General features: G+C 35.3%; 1 protein-coding gene across 4 annotated transcripts in view; it reads left to right on the top strand.

Annotated features, from left to right (window-relative positions):
* The window catches only part of LOC129758813 (uncharacterized), a 147,499-nt gene extending 127,373 nt beyond the window's left edge, over window positions 1-20,126 (top strand). For 3 of the 4 annotated variants that reach the window (XM_055756443.1, XM_055756445.1, XM_055756444.1), the window contains 2 exons: window positions 17,388-19,105; window positions 19,172-20,126. In XM_055756443.1, coding sequence (XP_055612418.1) covers window positions 17,388-19,066 — 1,679 coding nt within the window. In that variant the 3' untranslated portion in view covers window positions 19,067-19,105; window positions 19,172-20,126. Of the gene's footprint in view, window positions 1-17,387; window positions 19,109-19,171 lie in introns of those variants that run through there. The other variant, XM_055756446.1, reaches the window with a different exon arrangement.
* Window positions 20,127-21,271: the final 1,145 nt, after the last annotated feature.

The raw sequence follows: 21,271 nt of genomic DNA, 5'->3' as shown, positions 1-21,271 counted from the left end.
CTATAAATTTCGAAATGATTTGTTTTCGATGAATGAATATAATTTCGGCCTGTCAAGTTTTTTTTTATTCATGATTGTTAATATTCTGAGTGACTAAATTACAAATTGATTGATTGATTGATTGATTGTTTGATTAGAGAGACTTAAAACTTAAAAGTTCATTCATCTCTGAAATTATTAATTTGTTATTTCAAGCCTTAAAGACCCCGTTGTTTTTGTTTTGGAATGTCCTAAGTTTTTTTTCGGGGTTTCTTTTGTTGATTTTGTTCGGTGATGTTTTTAAAAAAATTCGCTTGTTTTACGTTTCGGTCTACTTTATTCGACCATCCTCAGAAACTCTATTTATTATAGATAAATGATGAATGAAAAAAAAAAAAATAATTAAATTACAATTTTAAAAGCCTAATTAAAATAATTATCAAAACACAAATTGGGAAACACTCACAAAAAGAAATTTTTCCGCCTGCTAGGGCCGTCTCTCTGCTCTAACTGGGCGTCTATCTGTTTCTGCTGCTGCTGCTGCTAGTTGTCGTCGGGGCGTCTTATTTTTTAAATTTGTCACGCGCTCTCGTTCATTCTCCTCTCGCAGTTTGGTCCAGAGCCCGTTGTAAGCACTGGATACTCCTTTGGTGTCGATCTGGAGATTAACTGCCTGGTTTCCCCGTAGTTTGATGTGCAGTTTCTCTGCTATCAGTGGGTGGGATTTGTGGCAAATTCTCTCCAGAATTCGCGTTTTGTCAAAATTAAATTTATGATCAGCGTCGTCTTGAAGCGCATGTTGTGCCAGGCCAGTTTGCGTATTCTTTAGGCGGATGTTGTTCTCGTGTTGTTTTGTTCTTTTCTCCAGGGTTTGAGAAGTTTGGCCAACATATTCTTTCCCACATGAACATTGAATCGAGTACACAACATTCGTTTGTTGCATTTTGGGGATGGGATCTTTAAGCTTTGTGAATATTGTCGATTTGACTTTATCACATGGCTTAAATGCGGCGATCACATCATGCTTGCGTAGTATTTTTGCCACTCTCTCGCTCAGGCCAGGAACATATGGGATGGATGCCATCTTCGGTGGTGCTGATTCGACGACGCTGCTGGATTCGAGCGTGTTGTACATGGAGTGGGTCCTTTTTTTCAATATTTGATTTACCATTTCTTGTGGATAGTTGTTATTATGCAGGATATTTTTCACTGAGTCGATGCTAGTGTTTCTAGTTTCAACATCCGACAATTTTAGGGCTCGATCGATTAACGCGTAAGCGGTGTTTTGTTTATGTGTGAACAAAATAAGACGCCGTGTGAAAAAATAAGACGCCCCGACGACAACTAGCAGCAGCAGCAGCAGAAACAGATAGACGCCCAGTTAGAGCAGAGAGACGGCCCTAGCAGGCGGAAAAATTGCTTTTTGTGAGTGTTTCCCAATTTGTGTTTTGATAATTATTTTAATTAGGCTTTTAAAATTGTAATTTAATTATTTTTTTTTTTCATTCATCATTTATCTTTAATAAATAAAGTTTCTGAGGATGGTCGAATAAAGTAGACCGAAACGTAAAACAAGCGAATTTTTTTAAAAACATCACCGAACAAAATCAACAAAAGAAACCCCGAAAAATTACATCCAGTGGTGATCTAAATCGTCGTGAATGTCCTAAGTTGTAAAAAAATGATCAGATGTGATATTGACATTTTTCAACGATTTATTTTATTTTAATAAATATAAGTACAAAAATTTGGTATATTTTCATGAACGGATGAATATTTTGATACGAATACCGAGCAGAAATAAATATAGGAAATGTTTTACAAATGAATATTTTGCAATGAGAGAGAGCTCCGTTTTTTAAACTAGAAAAGTTTCCAATTCAACAAATTATCTTATCGTTTTAAACTGAATTTTGAAGAAAATAAGTGGTTCGATTGATGCAATACTTCATGTAGGTTTCATGTGGAAGTTTTCCTTTACAAAAAATGGAAGGAATCATCAATAATAAAATCCATTTCATTACATCAACATATTTTTCAATCCTTGAAAAAAAGTATTTTTTTTATTTTATTTGGGACATTTTACCAATAGTTTAATTTTATTTTCAACGACACGAATTTAAACAATCACACGTTACTTTTCCAAACTCTTGAAACATTGTTTATGATACATACTTTTTCAAATTAAAATTTACCTTGTATTTCGTTATTTCCTAAGGAATTCAAATTTGAATTTTGAAAAATGTTTCGTTTTAATTATGTTGAGAAAAATTATGATTATTTCATGCCATCAAAACAATGTTATACTACAGTTAGTTTTCTGTAGAACAGTGGTTATCAATAATCCCCAACCGTTTAATTTACGTAAAAGTTACTCAAAAACTTCCATCACCCTCTGAAGAACTAGTGCATTAAAAACGGAACTTCAAAGCACCTTTTATGTGACATCTTCTAAAAGGCAATCATAGTGTCTGCTATTCTTTTTCTAACGTACCAATGAGATCACATCTGGAACCTTCAGGAGAATTTGAAGCAATTTTCCAAATATTTCTATTATTTCTGTCAATTTTCTCGGATTGTTAACATCGACAGAACATTGCATTGAATCAATTCGATAATTTTGAGTTTGTGCTAGCCTTGGCAGATAAGTGGTGTAAAATTTCTCCACCAGGAGCACAAAAATAACATTGGAATCCTTGGCGAGCATCAACGATTGACAGCCCCTGACTCATTACGTTAAATATTTCCGGATCCACGATGTGAATACGGATTCCTACTATTCGGGCATCATTGAACCTTGTAAAATTTTCATTTGTAACAATGTATTTTTTCAAAGAAATTGCATGAATTTAGGAGAAATGAGGCTTTTCGTCAACTTATTGCTGAATGGTGTACAACATTCGATTTAGCAATTATGTTTAAACCTTTCAATCAAGTTCTGATGCATTGTCATTTGTAATAATTTTTTTTTCAATATATCACTCAATTTTAGGGGAAATCGGGGTGATTGTGACTTTTCTCGTAAGCTGAGCACTAAGCGGTGTAGACCATTCGATTCCTTGAGTTTTTTTTTACATAACGAATGGTTGTTTTTTCAAGCGAGACGGTTTTGCCTGAATTGGGAACCTTTTTTGGCTAGAAAATCCTCACTGTGTGTCGTATTAAACAAAATGTAAGAAAACAGTTTTAATACAAAAAAAAAAAAAACAAAATCTGACATAAACAAGTCGCAGCTTTTTTCCATTTAGAATATTTGTAGTCTAGACAACATATTCTATATGGGATGTGGGAGATTCTATATGAAATACACATTTTAAATTTTTTTTTGATAACTTTATAGAATGTGAGCACATCTCTCTCTTTTCAAGCTCCCCACTAAAAAGAAAGGAGGAGTCTTAAATTCTTATTTCTATATAGTTTCATATAATAAATTTGACCCCATTTGCTTAAAATGTTACCGAGTTGGGCAAAAAATGTATGAGAGCTTCCTCTCCCCTATTCATCCCCCCCTGGAGGGTTCCTAAATAAACATAGAAACATTTCTTCATCCCAAAAACCCTTCCCTACTTATGTTTGTTTCTTTTGTAAGACTGATTCTATAGATATTCAACAAAAATGTATGAGGCTCCCGTCTCCTCTTCTATTCTCACTCAACGGAAGAAGGAAAGGGTCCCAAATATTTGAAGAAATACTACTCGTATCGCAATACAATCCAATACCAATTTTGGTGCCTTTCAACTGGTTAACTCTCGATATCTTAAAAAAAACTAAGGTGTCCCCCTCATCTCTTCCTATTTGTTTACTAGTATCAGGGAGGGGTCTCAAACAACCATAGAGTCTATTTCCGTATCCAAATATCCTTCCATGCTAAATTAGTTCCATTTGCTCTATTATTTCACCAGTCATGCAAAAAGTTTTATGGGAGCGTAAGCTTTTTCTCTAATGAAAGATGGGGAGACCTTCAAATCATCTTGGGTACCTTTCGTTCACCCAAACATCCTCGCTTGCCAAATTTGATTCCTCTCGCTTGATCAGTTATCGAGTGTTGCAAAAATTTGTATGGGCCCCAACCTATCTTCCTATCCACTCAATGAACCCAATCATAGAACCTTTTTCCATATCTTAATATCCTCCATTATGTTCCATTTGCTCGAATTGTTATCGCATTTTGCAATAAAAATTGTATGTAAGCCCCCCTCCTTCTATAAATCTCTCCACTGAAAGAGGAATTTTTTTATGGGATTTTAACACTTTCGTGTTATTCATCTCCTAAACTGAAAAAAGGAAGGGGTATCAAATCACCCATGAAACATTTCTTGTATCAAAATACCCTCACATACCAGATCTGGTTCCATTTGCATGACTTATTCTCGAGTTATGTTAAAAATTGTAAAAGAACCCCTTTTCCCCCCTTCCCATTTCCCCTCTTGAAAAATAGTGATACCAAAAAATCATAGAAATATTTATTGTAACCAAATTCCCTACCATGCCGAATTTGGTACCATTTGCTTGAATGATTCTCAAGTTATGCACACATTTCGTTTTTGCTTTGGAGACCCCCTCCCTCCTTCCAGTAAGACGGAAGGGTCTCAAACTGTAATAGAAACTTTCCCCAGCCTCAAAAGCACCCACCAGCCAAGTTCCAGGTTGATGGGACATCGAATTGACATAGTCAAAAAAAATTATTGGTTTCACCAGTTATTTTTGAATTTCCAAAAACATGCAATTTTCACCCTACTAAGAAAAAGGGGTTAGTTGACACAAACTTTGTTTTTAATGAAAAATCAATCTTATTTATAAAAATGGAGGCATTTTCTTTGTAACACCATCACGTATGAATGGTCGGTCAAAATGAAGTGAAATTTGGTATTCGAGGGTTTTTCGGGTCAGCGATGGTTTGTATAATAGTTTTAAGAATCTTACTTTATATGGAAGGGGGGCTCCTATACAAAATTGACTAGAAACGGAACAAAACTCGAACAACTTGAAGGCGATTTTCATGAAAACTGATTCTCGAGCACGAAGAATTTATCGAACTGTAAACATTTTCCAATGATTTATTAAGTAACGGGTAAAACGAAGTTTACCGGGTCAGCTAGTTTGATATATTTATGATGTCATTGCTGTCAAAAGCATAAAGGTGCTGCATACATTTAGGGGTGAAAATACTACAAAAATACTACTCTACTAGTGAAATCATAAAAAAATCATGTTTGGATGGATGAAATTTCAAAAATTACAAACGCGTGATGCATAACGATCATATTCCAGCATATGGAATCGAAATTTAATAGGAGAACCTTTGATATGTATTTTTATGCATTTCAGCTTAGACTGGTAACGGAATTATAAAAATAGTTTTAAAAAAAGAGTTGAATAGTTCGAAATATATTTTTAATCCATCAGTGTTGCTATAGTATAATAAAAACTATAGAAAATTTGTAGGTAATATCATTAAGGCTACCCGATTTTTCTCATTTTCTATGAGAATCAAAACCTTTAGAAAATTAAGAAATCATAATTTTTTATCATTTAATAATTACTTTATAACATTACATAAAAGTATAAATTGAATAGGCAAGGTGGTATAAAAATGTTCCATCTAACCTTGCTGTAGCACGATTAAATGAGAAATATAACGTTATCACAAGAGCAGTCCGCATAATGGGTTTGGAAACATTGAGTTCAGAAGGAGAAAAAAAATCAACCATTTCGGAACTAAGAGTTGTGGTAACTTATTAAAATAAGATCACAACCCACAGAGCGAGACAAATCGATAACTCTGAAATTGATAGATTGATTCAATGGAGGTTTATGTAATTCTGGAGAACAGAACATGATAAAGCTTTTACAAGAAGCTTGTCACTTGAGGTCAATACTATTACATGTGGTAGAGAGAATAAAAATACAGAGATAGAGGCAAACAATACTTGTTCTGAAAAAAAAGCCTTGAGACTTCAAACCACTATCAATTACACGAAGCGAGATGAAAAGAACAATCAAAATTCAGACTCGATGATTGAATTCCGATTCTTGTCGTTGTAAAATATTCTTGGTTTTTTTTTATTGAATCAACATTAGAAAAAATCAATCAGGTTTTCTATACACAATTCTAAATTATTACGGACGCAAATGAAGGCGAGAACAAAAAAAGCTAATCAAATAACATGCCAATCAATGAACTAATGACTTCATTAACTGCGTCTGTGCTGCCGACTGAACTGGAAGCTCCAATTTAAAATAAAAAAAAACCTCTAGAATTGAAAGCGAACATTTATGAGGGTATCTAAGCGCATTTTTTCCACCATTTTACGGCTGGTGGAAGTCAAGCTGATGATGGCGGGATGAGTCCAATAATGAATTCGTTCTGCTCACCTGTTGTGATTTTTGCCGTATGTCGTCGTACCTACCCAGTTGATGATGGCCATTCGTAACGATGCGCCCTGCGATCCGAATGAAAGCGAAATGTCAAGGACGATTTTGTACGCAAAACGTGTGGGCAGCGGTTAAAAAGTTCCATTAAAAAAGGATTTATTTTTACATTACCATTATATCAATATTTTATTGGAATGAAATTCCAGCAATTGTATGAATTTTTAAATTCTTGAACAAATGTTTATAATTTGTATAATTCGATCGAAACTAAAATTTTGCGTGGATGCTTAAAAGCGATACTTCCCGTAGCATTCAATATTTTCAGGCTATTAATCCACATTCCAAGGAAGTCACTGGAACTGATAATTGTTGGGTCGTACAATGTAAAGCTTCTCTTCGGCGAGCTGATCTGATTTGTTGATGAGCCCCCGAGTCTATATTAATTCATACCACAGAGGGATTTTAGAGAGGCGTGAGAACTTTGCCGGTCATCAATGGTCAGGCCCAGTTAAATTAAGCGGAGGATAAAATAAAACATCAATGATTATGGCACTTGTACCTATCTTCTGTGTCGTTGTCTTAACGTTTTCATCGTCGTCGTCTTCGTCGCATTCATTGGTCCAAGGTAGGGGGCCAATCTTGGACTTCGAAGCTGAAGTTCAAGGCCAGAAGCTACATAGGTGGCTACACAGGTTGTTGTAAAGGCGTCGAAAGCACTTACGAGAGCCGTCAATCGGGGGTTTCTGCCCCAAGGGGTTGTCGAAGTTTTCTCGGTGTTTCTTTTTATCAGTTTGTTTCCGGAAGCATAATTTTCATTGGAAGCTCGAGAAGGTCCGTTGGAGCTCTTCGTCAAGTTCTTGACCCCGAATTTGAAGTGGCAATTAAAGCGTTTAATTGTCATAACATATCAATTTGTCATGGGAAACAGGCTTGTGATAGGAAAATCGAAGTTTAATGAGTTCGTTGTATCTTTAATGTAAATCTTTGTAGAAAAAGGAGAGATCTTTTATAGAGACGTTTCTAAATTTAATCAGGTAGTTAAAATGTGCTATAGGTCCTCATTTAGACTGCAATTATTACAAAGACGATGTTTTTTTTCAAATTGTCAAAACTGCTGGACGAAGAACTTTGTCCTGAATGATGTTCAATTTTTTTTTAATTGGTGCCCTATTTTCGCAGTACGATATAAGATTATGAGTTTCCCAACTCTCCTCGAAAGCATAATCCAAATACACTTTTTTACCTTTTATCTGATTTTTGGCGAGCGATTTTACAATAAGCGATCGAGCTCACTTTAAATTAGCAAACTAGAGTTGCTCTTACTAGACTAATTTCTTGAGAAGTTATAAAACAACAATTAATAATTGCAAATTTCAGCCCTAGCGTTTTACTCAACCCAGATCTAAAAAAAATGTTTTTTTATGTTCATTTTTATTTCTGGCACATGCATACTGTCATCCACCATTTTTATTTTCAAATCAAGGCTATTTTTGATTATGTTTGCTGTTTTCTGAAGCTTGACCTTCAAAATAATTCAAAATTTAGAATTTGGACGATTGTCCAATTGAACCAATTGCTTTGCAGAGAAAACGGTTACGTTTGGACGCAGTCTTCCACAGATAGTTAGCCTTATCAAGATCTAGACATTTCATTTTTCATTTTTTTTTTATTTCTGGGAAATACAGGCAAGACTAGCCAACGAATAGTTTCTGTTTGGAAACCTGCCAGGTGACCGCTGAAAAGTTGGTTTTGCTGTCCATTTCGAAATTTTTCAAAATATCTTCGCACAAACAGTCCAAATATTTGGGTGCACGATTTGACAACCGTATTATATATTTATTTTACCCGTGGGCAGCTTTTCTACTTTGTAGAAATGAGGTTAGGTATATTCATAAGTCAGCTAGACGAACCAGTCAAAAAATCTTTACTTTTTTTATCACTTCCTCTATTTATATTTTGGGATTGAGCTTAAAAGATCCTCTCACATTCTTTTCACTTCACGGAATCAATAATCTTCACTGTTTTTCAAATTTTAGTTCCCTATTGGGTTCTCTATGGGTTTTTCAACAATTTACCATATGGACTTTCGTCGAATAGTTGAGTTCCAGCTGTTTTTGGGTCTCACACTGGAACGTTTCTGGATTTTTCTCGAACCTGCCCAACAAATTTTGTCCATAATCTTTAGTATGAGACGCTATTTCAAAAATCACAAACCAGATTGTCACCAAATTTGGTAAACGTACACATGAGATTACTAGGTAGCTTCACTGAAAATTTCGTCAGATTTCATCCCTGCATTCAAAAGTTATTCACAGAACAAAGTGTTGCATTTTTTCGAAAACACTCCTTATGTCGTTCAATAGAAACTTGTATTATAACTTTGGAGGACACAGCAAAACATCTTAAAGCCAAGGCTGTCGAAATCACAGAAAAATCTGTAATTATACAGAATTTTGTACAAATTTTCATCACAGAATCTGTGTCACAGAACACAGAATTTAGAAAAATTCACAGATTTTACAGAATTTTTGAATTGTTAATTTGATTTTCAAATTTATAATTGGTTTAAGCTCTTGAAAAAAGTTACAAAAATATTAGTTTTTTCATACTAAAGAAATGGAAAGTTAAAAGCACTTCTACAAACTTTACACCATTGAATTACTCGAAGTCTCAAGATTTTGTTAGACATTCAAAACTTTTTTATAACGTTGCAGCATTTTGAGATAGATACCAGAATGTAAAAGTTACTTTTTATGTTAAATGATATTCTTTACTTCAATGTGGTGCTCGAGAACGGTGGCAGAAAATAAAGTTCGTCAATAATGAAAATTTTAAACTTTTGGTGAAAAAATACGTTTGTTTGTGATTCAAGTGTAGTATTGTAATGTTTTCTGTGATGTCTAAGTGGAGTTTCATCAAAAAATCCTCGAAGACCACCATTTCCTCGCAATCGATCAAGTGAAGACGGTTCTATGACCTCGGAAGAAATATAAAAATGCACCCGAGATAATGGATTCAGCTGGGCCCTTATGATCCGTATCTCAATTAAGATAAGTGGAATTTGTTAAGTTTTTTGTCTAGAATTGTACGATGTAAATTAATGTCAACTTTTTTAACAATTTGAATTGAAAAAATCCAACATTTTTTGAAGAAATTGATAGACGGATAATTTGATATTTTTCATAATTAAAAAATCATTTTTCAGTCATCGTACATTAAATTCCCTTATTTTCTATGCGCGGGTTTTGATTATTTTGATGCGATTTTCGAATGATTTCATTTTTTCAGATTGCGTGTTATGTCAAAAAACATGGGAAAATTGTAATCCTACAGCGGCAAGTTCGCCTGTTGCCGGTTTACCGTTTCATATTGAAGAACTATAATGGAATATATTTTTAATTTCTAAAGTAATGCGTTATTATTACTAATCGAGGCTAGCTCTGCAATGATTTTTCTCGTGAAATATTGCCAAAAGGTGTTTGGTTTTACCTTTCCGTCGATCGATAGCTTTAAAACGAGTCCCGTATATTTTAATGAGTTTCCTGTGGTTTCGTGTAGAAGTGTTTCAATGTGCTTGGGAATATGGGATGTACGATTTCACCTACTGAAATAACTTCACTGGGAGTGAAAGCATAACGAATATGATAAACGGACCTAGATTTTTACAAAACTGCTGCATTAAACATGATTCTATTTTCAGTCAATCCAGTCAACGTTTCTTTTGTGTTTTCGTTAATTTTCTACATTTTTGAGAATCATTATACAAGTGAGGTTATTTCATCAGAAAACAATTTTTATTTTTATTATAAATGTTGATTGATGTCTCCAGGAAAAAACAGCTAGTAGTGAGTAGTATGTTATTCACGGAAAATAATATTAAAAATTAGTTTAAGTACGTAAAGAATAAGATCAAACCATTGTAATTTCAAACTCGAATCTTCTAAAATTTGATGATTCACTTAAATTTATAAAAAAATGTTTCGGGTTTTGATTAAAACTATTTGATTTGTAGCAGGGAGTTAAGTATGCGACAAGTTATAATGGTAACCCTTATGATATCTATTCAAAATTTAATTATGTAGTTATTAAAAAATGTTATCTGAATTGAATAATTTCAATACGAAATCACAGGAGCTTAAGATAATAGGATTTCAACCCAGATTGCATAACACTAGTCAAAAGTGTTTCCTGATTATATCCTTTCTACCCAATCCACACAAAAAATTGTTTTGCTAGGATGCAGAGGTGACCTCGGTCCTAAAGCATGAATTATTATTCTTTCAATCCTTTTTCTCTTTTTTCCTTCTATCCATTGACTACTAGGACGTGGCTGGCGCCGTTATTGATGTGTAAAGAGAGAGCATCAGTTTTGTTCATTGTGAATGTGCTGTCAATCCCAGATACCATTCATTTGACCTCTGGACAAAATTGATGGCCTCGGTCAATCACGGAGTAGCAACCATTGGCGATGTAGAATTCGTTCTACTGAGCCACGCCTGCGATCATGGAATTTGAAATGCGTTTTTTTAATACCGATAAAAATACAATTAAAGGTTGACGATGCTTATAATGAACTATTGATTTAGAATATTTTAATGTTGCATTTCAAGTTCAATGATTTAAGGTGGATGTGAGTAGTCAATCAAGCTAAGCTAAGCTAAGCTAAATGATATTCTTTACTTCAATGTGATTTTCTAACGTTCCTACATGGCCTAGTAAATTGGTTAAAAATTGGTTTATTCTTCAGTTTTCATATCAAGACAAGCATATATTTTTAGGATGAGTTTGATATTTTCTTTGAATTAGAGTTTAGAAGTAAATTTTTTTTCTCGTTATTGGAAAATTTGGAAAAATTATCAGGTCATTTCGATTGTTTTGCATGATCATAATTCATACAAATCCTCAAAAAACCTCTAAAGAATTAATACGGCTTAAATTTAAAATTTAAAGGAATGCATGATATATACTTCACATCAGTTTTTGAACATTTAGAGCACCTTTTTGAAATTTTCAACAATTTAAAAAGATACACTAGCAGCTTACCTCGGTGGGGAGTGGTGAGTCGAATACTTGTGAGAAAACAGCGAGCGACAAACAAATCCGAACGACAAAAAGCATGGTAGTTATGCAAACTGACAGCCACTTTCAACTCATGCGCTCTCTCGAAAGATTAATTTTCTCAACTGCCAGTCTGGGTGGTGAGGAGACTTGATGCCGGAGACCTGAGACCTGAGTCCTGAGACCTGATACCTGAGACCTGAGACCTGAGGGCTACGATCTGAAACCTGCGGCCTGAGACGTGAGAATTGAGACCTGCGATCTGAGGCATCAGACCTGAGGCCTGTGACTTGAAACTCTGAAATCACATATCTTAGACCTGAGATCTGAGATCGGCGACTGAGACCTTACACCTGAGACCTGAGACCTGAAAACTTAGACCTGAAGCCTGAGACCTTACACTTGAGATCTGAAACCTAAGACCTGACACCTGAGACTTGTGAACTAAGATCTCATAACTGAGACCTAAGACCTGAGACCTGAGACCCGAGACCCGAGACCCGAGACCTGAGATCTCAAACAGAGAACTGAAACGTGAGAAAAATGAAGTGAACTTTGAGAAAATAGAAGCGAGAAGTTAGAGATGATAAGTGAGAAGTACGAAGTGAGGCGTGATATGTGAGACGTAAAACGTTAGACGTGAGCCGTAAGACGTGAGACGTTAGAAGTGAGCTGTAAGAAGTGAGAAGTGAGGAGTTCGATGTGAGCCGTGTGAAGTGAGAAATGAGCCGTGAGAAGTGAGACGTGAAACAGGAGATGGGAAACGGGAGACGTGAGATGTGAGAAGTGAGAAGTGAGAAGTGCGAAGTACGAAGTGAGAAGTGATAAATAAGAAGTGAGAAGTGAAAAGTGAGAAGTGAGAAGAGATGTGAGCCGTTAGAAGTGAGAATTGAGAGGTGAAAAGTGATAAGTAAGGCGTGGAAAGTAAGAAGTGAGGTATGAGATGTGAGGAGTGAACCATAGGGAGTTAGAATTGAAACGTAAGAAGTAAAAAATGAGCCGTGAGAAGAGCGAAGTGACAAGTGAGTCACAACCCTCTAGAAATGAGCCGTGAGAAGTGAGAAGTTCTTTCGTCTCACTCCTCACTTCTTACGGCTCATTTTTCCCTTCTTCTTTCTCATATCTCACTATTCACGTCTCATATCTCACTTCTCACGGCTCATAACTCACTTCTCTTGGCTCATTTATCACTTCTCACGTCTCACTTCGTTCTTCTCACAGCTTTTTCCCTTCTCACGTTGCATTTCGATCTTCTCACGGTTCACTTCTCGCCTCTCATGTATCACTTCTCACTTCTCAATTCCCACGGCATTACTCACTTCTCACATCTCACTTCTAACTTATCAAGTCTCACTTTTCACATGTCGCTTCTCATTTCCACTTCTCACGGCTCACTTCTCGCGGCTCACTTCTCACGTCTGACTTCTTACTGACAAAATTTGATTTTCCAATAGGTTTGTTTGCGGGTCAAAAAAAAAATTTAGCATATTTTTTCCATTCCATTTTTTTAAATGTTTTTCAAACAGATTAATCAATTTTAAATAATGAAAACACATTCAAAAGTTGTAAAAATATCCTAGAAGGAAAGGACTAATGGTCCTGCTAAAGCTTAGTGCATTTAGAAATGGGACAGTTACAAATGCGTGTATCTCAAAACCATTCGTTTGATCTGAATACTTTCCTCCCATCGGCCGGCGCACCCTTTTTTCAGTCATGATATTGATCAGTTTCTCAAACTTATACTTCGTCTAATCTGTATTTTAAGTGGCTACATCCTCCTCCTTCAATTTCTACTACTTTTCGGTCCAATACTTCTCTCTAAAAAAAAACTGAGTGCCATCTAGTGGATGTTTGGAATAGCGTATTTCATAAGTTTTGTCGTCCATCAGAAATCATCTGTCGCATAGCCTCGGTACCGACTATACAGCCTACGAGCTCTGGAACTATAAACAAAATGTTGATTGAGGTTAGGTTGAAATGACTCATTACTAGGCAACACTTTCAGCTTATCAGAGAAATATTTTTTTGGAAATTTCAGCGAACTACCCTTAGTTTTTCGCTTATTGAAAATTAAAAATGCTGGTATGAGACTTGACTTCCCTCATGACCCATAACCGTATTCGCCGATCATGTTCTTCACTCCAATGCTTGATTTGAACGTTGTGGACATTTTTGATAGTGATTGCAAACTTTTCCACCACTCAGACACGGTAATTCTTTGAAGAATCAACGGTTTTGTTAGCTATCAATTTAATAATGATGGATTTTGAAGGAAACTGTGCAAAATTTTTTTTTCTTTTTCCTCTTGCATCGTGAATATCTAAAAAACGCGTAAAATTTAAATTATGAAAAAAATAGGTCGGATAGTACTTTTTATAGGCAACAAAATGCTGTCAAAATTTTGAATGTCCGATTACTAGTAAACGAGCTATTAACAAAAGAATGTGTCTCATTTCTAAAAGAACTAAGCTTTATTACATTATTTTAACGTTTGAATGAGATATCAGAGTAGATATGTAGAAAAATAAAAAAAAAACAAAAATATCTTTTATTTCCTGAAAAACTATGTTTTTTTTTAAATCGTTTCAATTTCTACAGATTTTGTAATCTAACAATTTATAATCGACATTCATCTTCCAGCACTCAATGAACTACATATGTTTAATTGATATTTTTTAAATAGTATTGAAACAAATAACCAATCTATGTTTCAACTTTGATGAGCTTCAGATTTGTTAATTTCAATCAGATATGACTGTCGAATAACTCCGCCTTTTTTAAGTCGATTTCAACATAAAAATGCGATTTCGAAATGACATTTAGTGCCATTTCAGCTATGAGTCGATACAGACCAAAACGCGCTGAAATTCTAGTGCTTCACATCGAAAACGATCGCTCAGTTGTGAAAACTGTCCGTGCTGTTCTAAAATTGGTGATTTGAACTGTCCTTCTCGTTCTCAGAATTTAACGCTACAATTTTTTTTTTCTATTCACGTATTTAAAAATTAAAATTTACGCCAGCACACCAAAATCATTGACGAACTTCAAGCTAGTTTATCATATGAAATATATAAAGGCCGAAATTCTGGTCAACGTTATGGAGAATTTCCGTGAAAGAGCTGCTTTTTGCTTATCAGTAATCGACGTTGTATTTTTGACATAAATGGCATGAAATATCCTGACAGAAGCTTGTCTATTTTTGATAATCGGCTGAAAATTTTCGGAGCTCTTTGACGTTGAAATCGGATACATCCTGATGGCGCATTCTGAATGTTTTACAAAACTCTTCCAGCGAAGCCTGATGACATTTTCCATCAATGCTTTAAATTTCAACCTCGCCTTTAGACGAGATTTACTATCGACACCCAACCATACCTAATCATTATGTTAACATGTTTTTTTGCACAAAATGTTTTAAGTTGTGTTGATTTAACAATTCATTTTAATGTAAATTGTTTTACAAACAGTATTTTAAAAGTTCTGCTAAAAAATCATCAAAACATATGAAAACTGGAAATGGACCTATTTTCCTAAAAAATATCATTTTGAAAGCCTTAGAAATTCTTGGGCCATGTGTGTTTTGATCTAAATAAAGATTGGCAAAATGATTCTGATCTTAAAAAAATATTGGCATTTTGGATTGATTTTTTCAGAAAAAGAATTGATCCTAGATTAGGAAGAAAAAATGCAATACATAACTCGGGGCGGGGTTGTCGAAAAATATTAACATAATTTACTTTTTTTAGGTTGTTTAAGTTCAAGTTGAACTATCTCAGTTATTTGTGGTATTATTTCAATAAAAACTTTAAAAAATAAAGGTATGAGTCAATAGAAATATTTTTCAAAGTCTACGAAAAATTGGTTGATCTGTGCAAAAACTACAATCGAAGAAGAACTGAATGTAAATATTTTGGCCCCATCTTTAATGTTTTTTTTAAGCTGCTCCTAATTTTTTTGCACAAGAAAAAGCTTGGCTTTTTAACCCTCTGAAACTGGGTATCACACCTTATTTGACAATGTTCCATTTGTTATGATCCTTCCAAAAGGCTAACGTCAACGGAAGGTATACAAAAAAGCGGACGATGCTTTCCGAAATCATTAAATCCAATATCTACTCAACGTATTTATCATTTTGGTTGCACCTGACTTTTGTGTCAAACTGTTGAATAAATTTTAACGTTCCTACGGATTTTTCAGACAAATGAAGCGACTAAAAAGTCGCCTCGAAAATAACGAATCAGTATTAGATCCCATTTTCAAAAAGCGGATTTTTTTAAAAGATTTAATAAGGAGTTCACAAATATTTTGACTTTGCTTTATTTTGTAAACATAATTCTCATTTCATAACATTGAAGCTGATCAAAGCTTCAAGGCACAAATCAGCGTTCTTGGATCACGGTTTGGTCCACCCATGGATTAAAGCTTTCAGTCAAAGCATAAGCCCTCAAAAAATTTAAATAAAAATTGGCTGAAATAAAGTTTGAGGCTTTCCCTATTTGTTTATAGCTCGCGTTTGGCATTTGAGCTGGTTATTGGTTGACTCTTGTTTGGTATGAACTGAATATAATTTTTTTCAATGTTTCCTTTAATGACTTCTGGATTACATACTTTGTATCACATTTTTTTTACCCTATTACGAATATCGGTTGTACTCATTCTGATTTTATTGCTGCACTTTAGTTAGTATCTGTTGTCTACAAAGTGAACAATTTGCAAATGTTAAGTAAACGATACACAATACATTTATGTTTTTAATGATGGATATCAACAAACGAAGAAGTATTTTTTAATGGTAATTTTTCGGTTGAATAATTGTAACAACTTATGCAAAATGATTTCAATTCTATATTTTTATTATTCAAGGGCTTAAATAGTTAGTTTAGTGATAAACTTTTTTTTAAATGTACGCATACGTAAATATAATCTTGCTTTCGTTTACATACTATCCGAGAACATGAAAACCTTCAATTTGTTGTGATCAATCAAATAGCAAACTTGACATTCAGTCGCGAGACTCACCTGACGATGTTTTGAATTTGATGCGCAGCGGGAAATTTATCCCTCGAGTTGGTGCCTCCGTTCCAAGTTTGTCTTCTTCATCACAAATCTTAACTTGTTAAATAAAAAACGAAACGAAACCACCTGAACCACATATGCTTGAAAGCTAGGGATTACGATGAGCTTTAGTTTTTTTACAATCTCATCTGGTGTTGATCCCAGAAAGAAGACTGAGAAAAAAACATCGCCCCCAGCAATCAACAATAAAATATGCAAAAAATCGGCTTATTTAGTTCACCATTTAGTGAACCTTGACACTGACAGAGAAGATTGAATTTAGAAAACCAGTTGTTTCAGAATATTTCCTAAATTATGGCTCACAACTCATCCTTTCGTTGAGAATGTTGTAAATTATTGGGTTTGGGATTTGATTTCCTTTGTTTTTTTTTGTTTTTGTAATTAGTTCCAGGTTGGTTCATTTTTGCACATCGAACACTTAACACTCTGTACAAACCGCTTACACAATTATACTCTGTACAAATTTTGCATGACCCATGTAAATATTATCACCTGGCACCCTGAACCTGTAACTAAAAACACCACCTACTGATCTAGTTCTTATGTCCTATTAACCTTTTCCGATGATAACACTGGTCTACAAATGGAATACTTTTTGGTGTATGTTTGATAGTTTCTGTTTTTCACGTTTGGGCCTCTTTTTGACAGAGTAATCAACTAATTATTTTGGCGTTGCTTAGTTTTAGGAATAAATTGTATGGGAGTCTTTTTTTCATCTGATTGGCATTTCAAAATAGTTGGTTGAGGTCCAAACAGTGCGAAAGTGGACAGCTATCAGACATGCACCAACATTGTGCGACCAAGTGTAAGTTTTCCTTTTCCTTTTCCCTCCCTGGCGGATAACTGAAACCCTAACTCTGTTCTTTTCTCTGTCCGTTTTTTCTTTTGCCTTTTTCTAGAGGACTACGGAACGTTGCTGAGGAGGACGGCTCTCGACGAAGATTTTGTAGATGATCCGGAGGTGAGCATTTTGAGCGAGATCACAAACGAGGTGCGCCGGCTGACCGCAGCTGAGAAGAACTCCGGCAAGGGTCGGGAGAGTTCAGATTTGGCCGATCAGATCCGACCGACGAAAACGATTCGCGCCAAACGACAGGCCATTAATAATCGCACCAACCGGAGAAGTAGAATTACCCAACGCAATGAACCGTCCATTACGAATAGGATCGATTCGAGGTACTATCTGTCGGATGACTACATCGATTACGTGACGACTCCGAGATTGAGCAACAATCTGCGCGATAACTACGATAACTATAGGCTGCTGTCCAAGAGTCGGGTGTCGGTAAATGATATTAGAACAACAAGGCCGAGAACTCAGACCCAGAGCACTCTGAATCGTAACACGGCCCGATCGCGCAATACTTTGAAATCGCTAGCTTACAAGCCTAACAATTACAATGCCAACACGAGAAGACCCTCGTTTACTCTTTCGGCAACCTATGGCCTGAACAATAAGACACCGACCCGAAGCAACGGTCGTCGTCGTGCTAATACTCGTGGATCCTATCAGAAGGAGGAAGATCAGCGAGTTAATAGATTCGGCTACACAAGTGCTCGCGAAGATTGGCGCAAGAAGACTGTTACCCTTGGCAGCAGTAGTATTCAGCCAAGTACTCCGGCTCTTACTGTGACCTTCCACCTTCCAACTGACAGCACTGTATCCGTTATCGCAAACTCCAAAACCGAGATTAGCCTGATCAAAACCACAACCACTAGTATTGAGGAAATCTGCACCTCATGTTTCTCATTGACCCAAGGCCCCAATGGCCAACCCGTCAACGTTCTGAACAAAGAAATCACCTCCTTCAATAGAGATGGACTCGTAGAAGTTACGAAATTCATCTTAAGTTCGACCCCAACGACCACGATATCTGTTTCACAAAACACTTTCCGTGGACGATCAACGGCTTACTCGGCTACAATCACCACGACCATCTACGAAGCCACTCCCTTCGTTCAAACCAAGGGAAACAATCAGAACAGTGCAGTCCTTTCGAACGCTCCTCTAGCCAACATCCTCCTATCCCAACTCCTATTAGGAAACCTTGGAGTCGGTGCCGAACCCAACTTCGCCCCCATCAAAACCGAGTTCATCCAAGACCCCAACCGATATTCGGTGATCCTCACCACGACCACTGAACTTAAAACACAAGTCAAAGAAGTCGTCACCACCGTTACCCAAACGAAATCAATCGTGCTGCCAGTTACTTTCCAAGGCCGAGAAATCCTAACCACAATCTACGACACAGATGTTGCTCCAACAGTCCTTACATCCTACATCACCGAAACTCTTACCGTTCCAACGGTTTCAACCATCCGAATTCAGCAATCAACCGATGATCTATCAAACAAACTCAGCCTTCTCCTCCCGCTCCTAGAAGAGCGGCAACGTCAAAATCAGCTCCTGTCGGCAGCAGCGATAGCTGCAGAACCTGTTCCGGTGCTACCAATCGTTTCGACGGCTCCGCCTTCGGCCTCCAGTATCCTGTCCAGTGCTTCCGTGTCCAAGGTGTACGTTTCAGGGCAGCATCCGGGCGAATTCAGTGTGTCCTTCACCACCATCCTGAATTCGTAGATTGGGGCGTAGATCACTGGGCGCGAGTCATTTTCTAGGGTACTACCTTTAACTCAAATCATCAGATCTCTATACTAATTTTTCTTTTTCTCTTTTAATTTTCAGATAACAAAAACCCTTTTTTAACTAAAAAAACGAGCCCTCAGTTTAGTAGCAGAAACTGAAAAATTTCAAATTTAGTCAAACACACCACATAGTTGTGACCTCGGTATTGTGCTAGGATGACTGTATCAACAAACTGAGTCGATTTGGGGTCGTTGGGGACTTTAATTCGAATCTCATCTATGATTTTTAAGAGAGTTTTGAAGTAACGTTTAGGTATATGAGTAAATTTTCACTTTAAGGTTTGTATGAGAGAATTAAATATTTTTCCCTGAAAAATCGACAACACTTTTCTTTTTTTTTTGTGGAATTTTTTGTGAACGTTATTTTTACCGAATTACCAACCCTTTAAAGGAAAATTTCCATTTATGGAAGGCCGTAGCTTTTATCTTACAAGACAAATAGTTTATAACTGTCGAATAGGAGTATGTTTTTTGGCAATGAAAAACAATCAATTTAACTGACATCACTGCTGGTGCCAAGCGAAGTATTGAATGCTTAGTGATACCTCACACCTCACTAGGCAGTAGCAGTGATGTCAGTTGATTTGATTGTATTTCAATGGCAAAAGACAATCCCCTAATCAAAATTTTATATTTTTTTCATGTTAGATACTAAATTACGGTATTGAACAAAGTTGTCAGCGGAAAATGTCCTTCAAGGATATTAAAAAAAGGCACAAAAAACGTTTACAGGCATGGTTACTCAGAAAAATAGGTAGAATACGTACACGTTAGTTTAAATCACTGCCAAAAATCATGGACCGAAACAAAATTGTTTACATCACAGGGTTTAAGAAATTCAAAATAACCTCAAATCGACTAAGTTTACTGTTTCACCATGAAGTTTGTATTCAGAATCAATCCTTATTTGAAAAAAAAGATTTTTTTTATAGAAAATTATTGGCATTGGCTCTGATTTATTTCTGAACTCTGACTCTGAAATTTTTTACAAACACTAATGCTACCATCTTGGTAGCATTAGTGTTTTTAAAAAATTTCAGAGTCAGAGTTCAGAAATAAATCAGAACCAACGCCAATCATGGTGGAATTTGACCTGATTTCGTATTCTTTTTCTTCATTATTCCACAAGATGAAGATTTTTAACGAAACTCGATGTGATGTTTGATTGATTCTCAGTTGCCAAAGTTTTTTTTTCAATAAAAATTCATTTTAGTTAAAGAGTTTTTAAATGTTAATTTATACTTTTTTATTCATTTTGTTTGATGAAAAAATGTAAGATATATTATAACATATTTATGCGTTCCTGATAGTAATCGAATCATTTCAAATGCATTTCGCGAGATTTATTTCAAATAAAATTCACCGAGAGATATGGGAATTATTTTTTATTATTTCACGGGTTTGCGTCGGGGGTCTTCTGATTTTCTCCAAAATTTAAAATTTTGTTCGTTTCAGCACCATAAAAACATGTGTTTTTTGCAGATTTCTAAAAGTTTTATTTTTCGATTTAGGTAACGTTTAAGTTTTTTTTAAACTCTTTTCAAATGCCCATAACCTTGCCTTTTTTTAACGTAGTATAAAAATTAGCACATCAAAATACTTAACGAGCTATTCAAATAAAATAATAAAAAAAATTTATATTGATTCTACGTATAATCAAAAGTAATTCTGTTTTAAAAAACTTTTGTGGTGCAGACGATACTTTTGGACATTGTTTTTAACATATCTATTTGGTATAATATGGCTGGTAAAATTTTATTGCATTTTATATTCGACGTCGAAAATTGATAAAATTATGGGCATTTGAAAAAAGGCTAATTTTTTATTCGACAAAGCGTAAACGTTATCTGATTCGAAAAATATAAGTTTTAGAAATCTGCAAAAACACATGTTTTTTTATGGGAGTGAAATTAACAAAGCTCTAAATTTTGGAGAAAACCTAAAGATTTCCGGCGCATATTGTCAGATAATAAAAAAAAATCCCATATGCAATGACTATCTGGAGAAAAGCAAGTTAATTTAGTTGAAGCTGATTTATCATTTAGAACATTCAGTTTACCGATGACTTATTTGTTGATTTTGTTTTACAAAATAATTTTGCTTCGTAGGAGAATTTTAACTCTCCTGGACTATTAATCCA

This window comes from Uranotaenia lowii, chromosome 3 (assembly GCF_029784155.1).
Source record: "Uranotaenia lowii strain MFRU-FL chromosome 3, ASM2978415v1, whole genome shotgun sequence".
Lineage (NCBI taxonomy): Eukaryota > Metazoa > Arthropoda > Insecta > Diptera > Culicidae > Uranotaenia > Uranotaenia lowii.
This window is presented reverse-complemented; position numbering and strand designations above follow the sequence as displayed.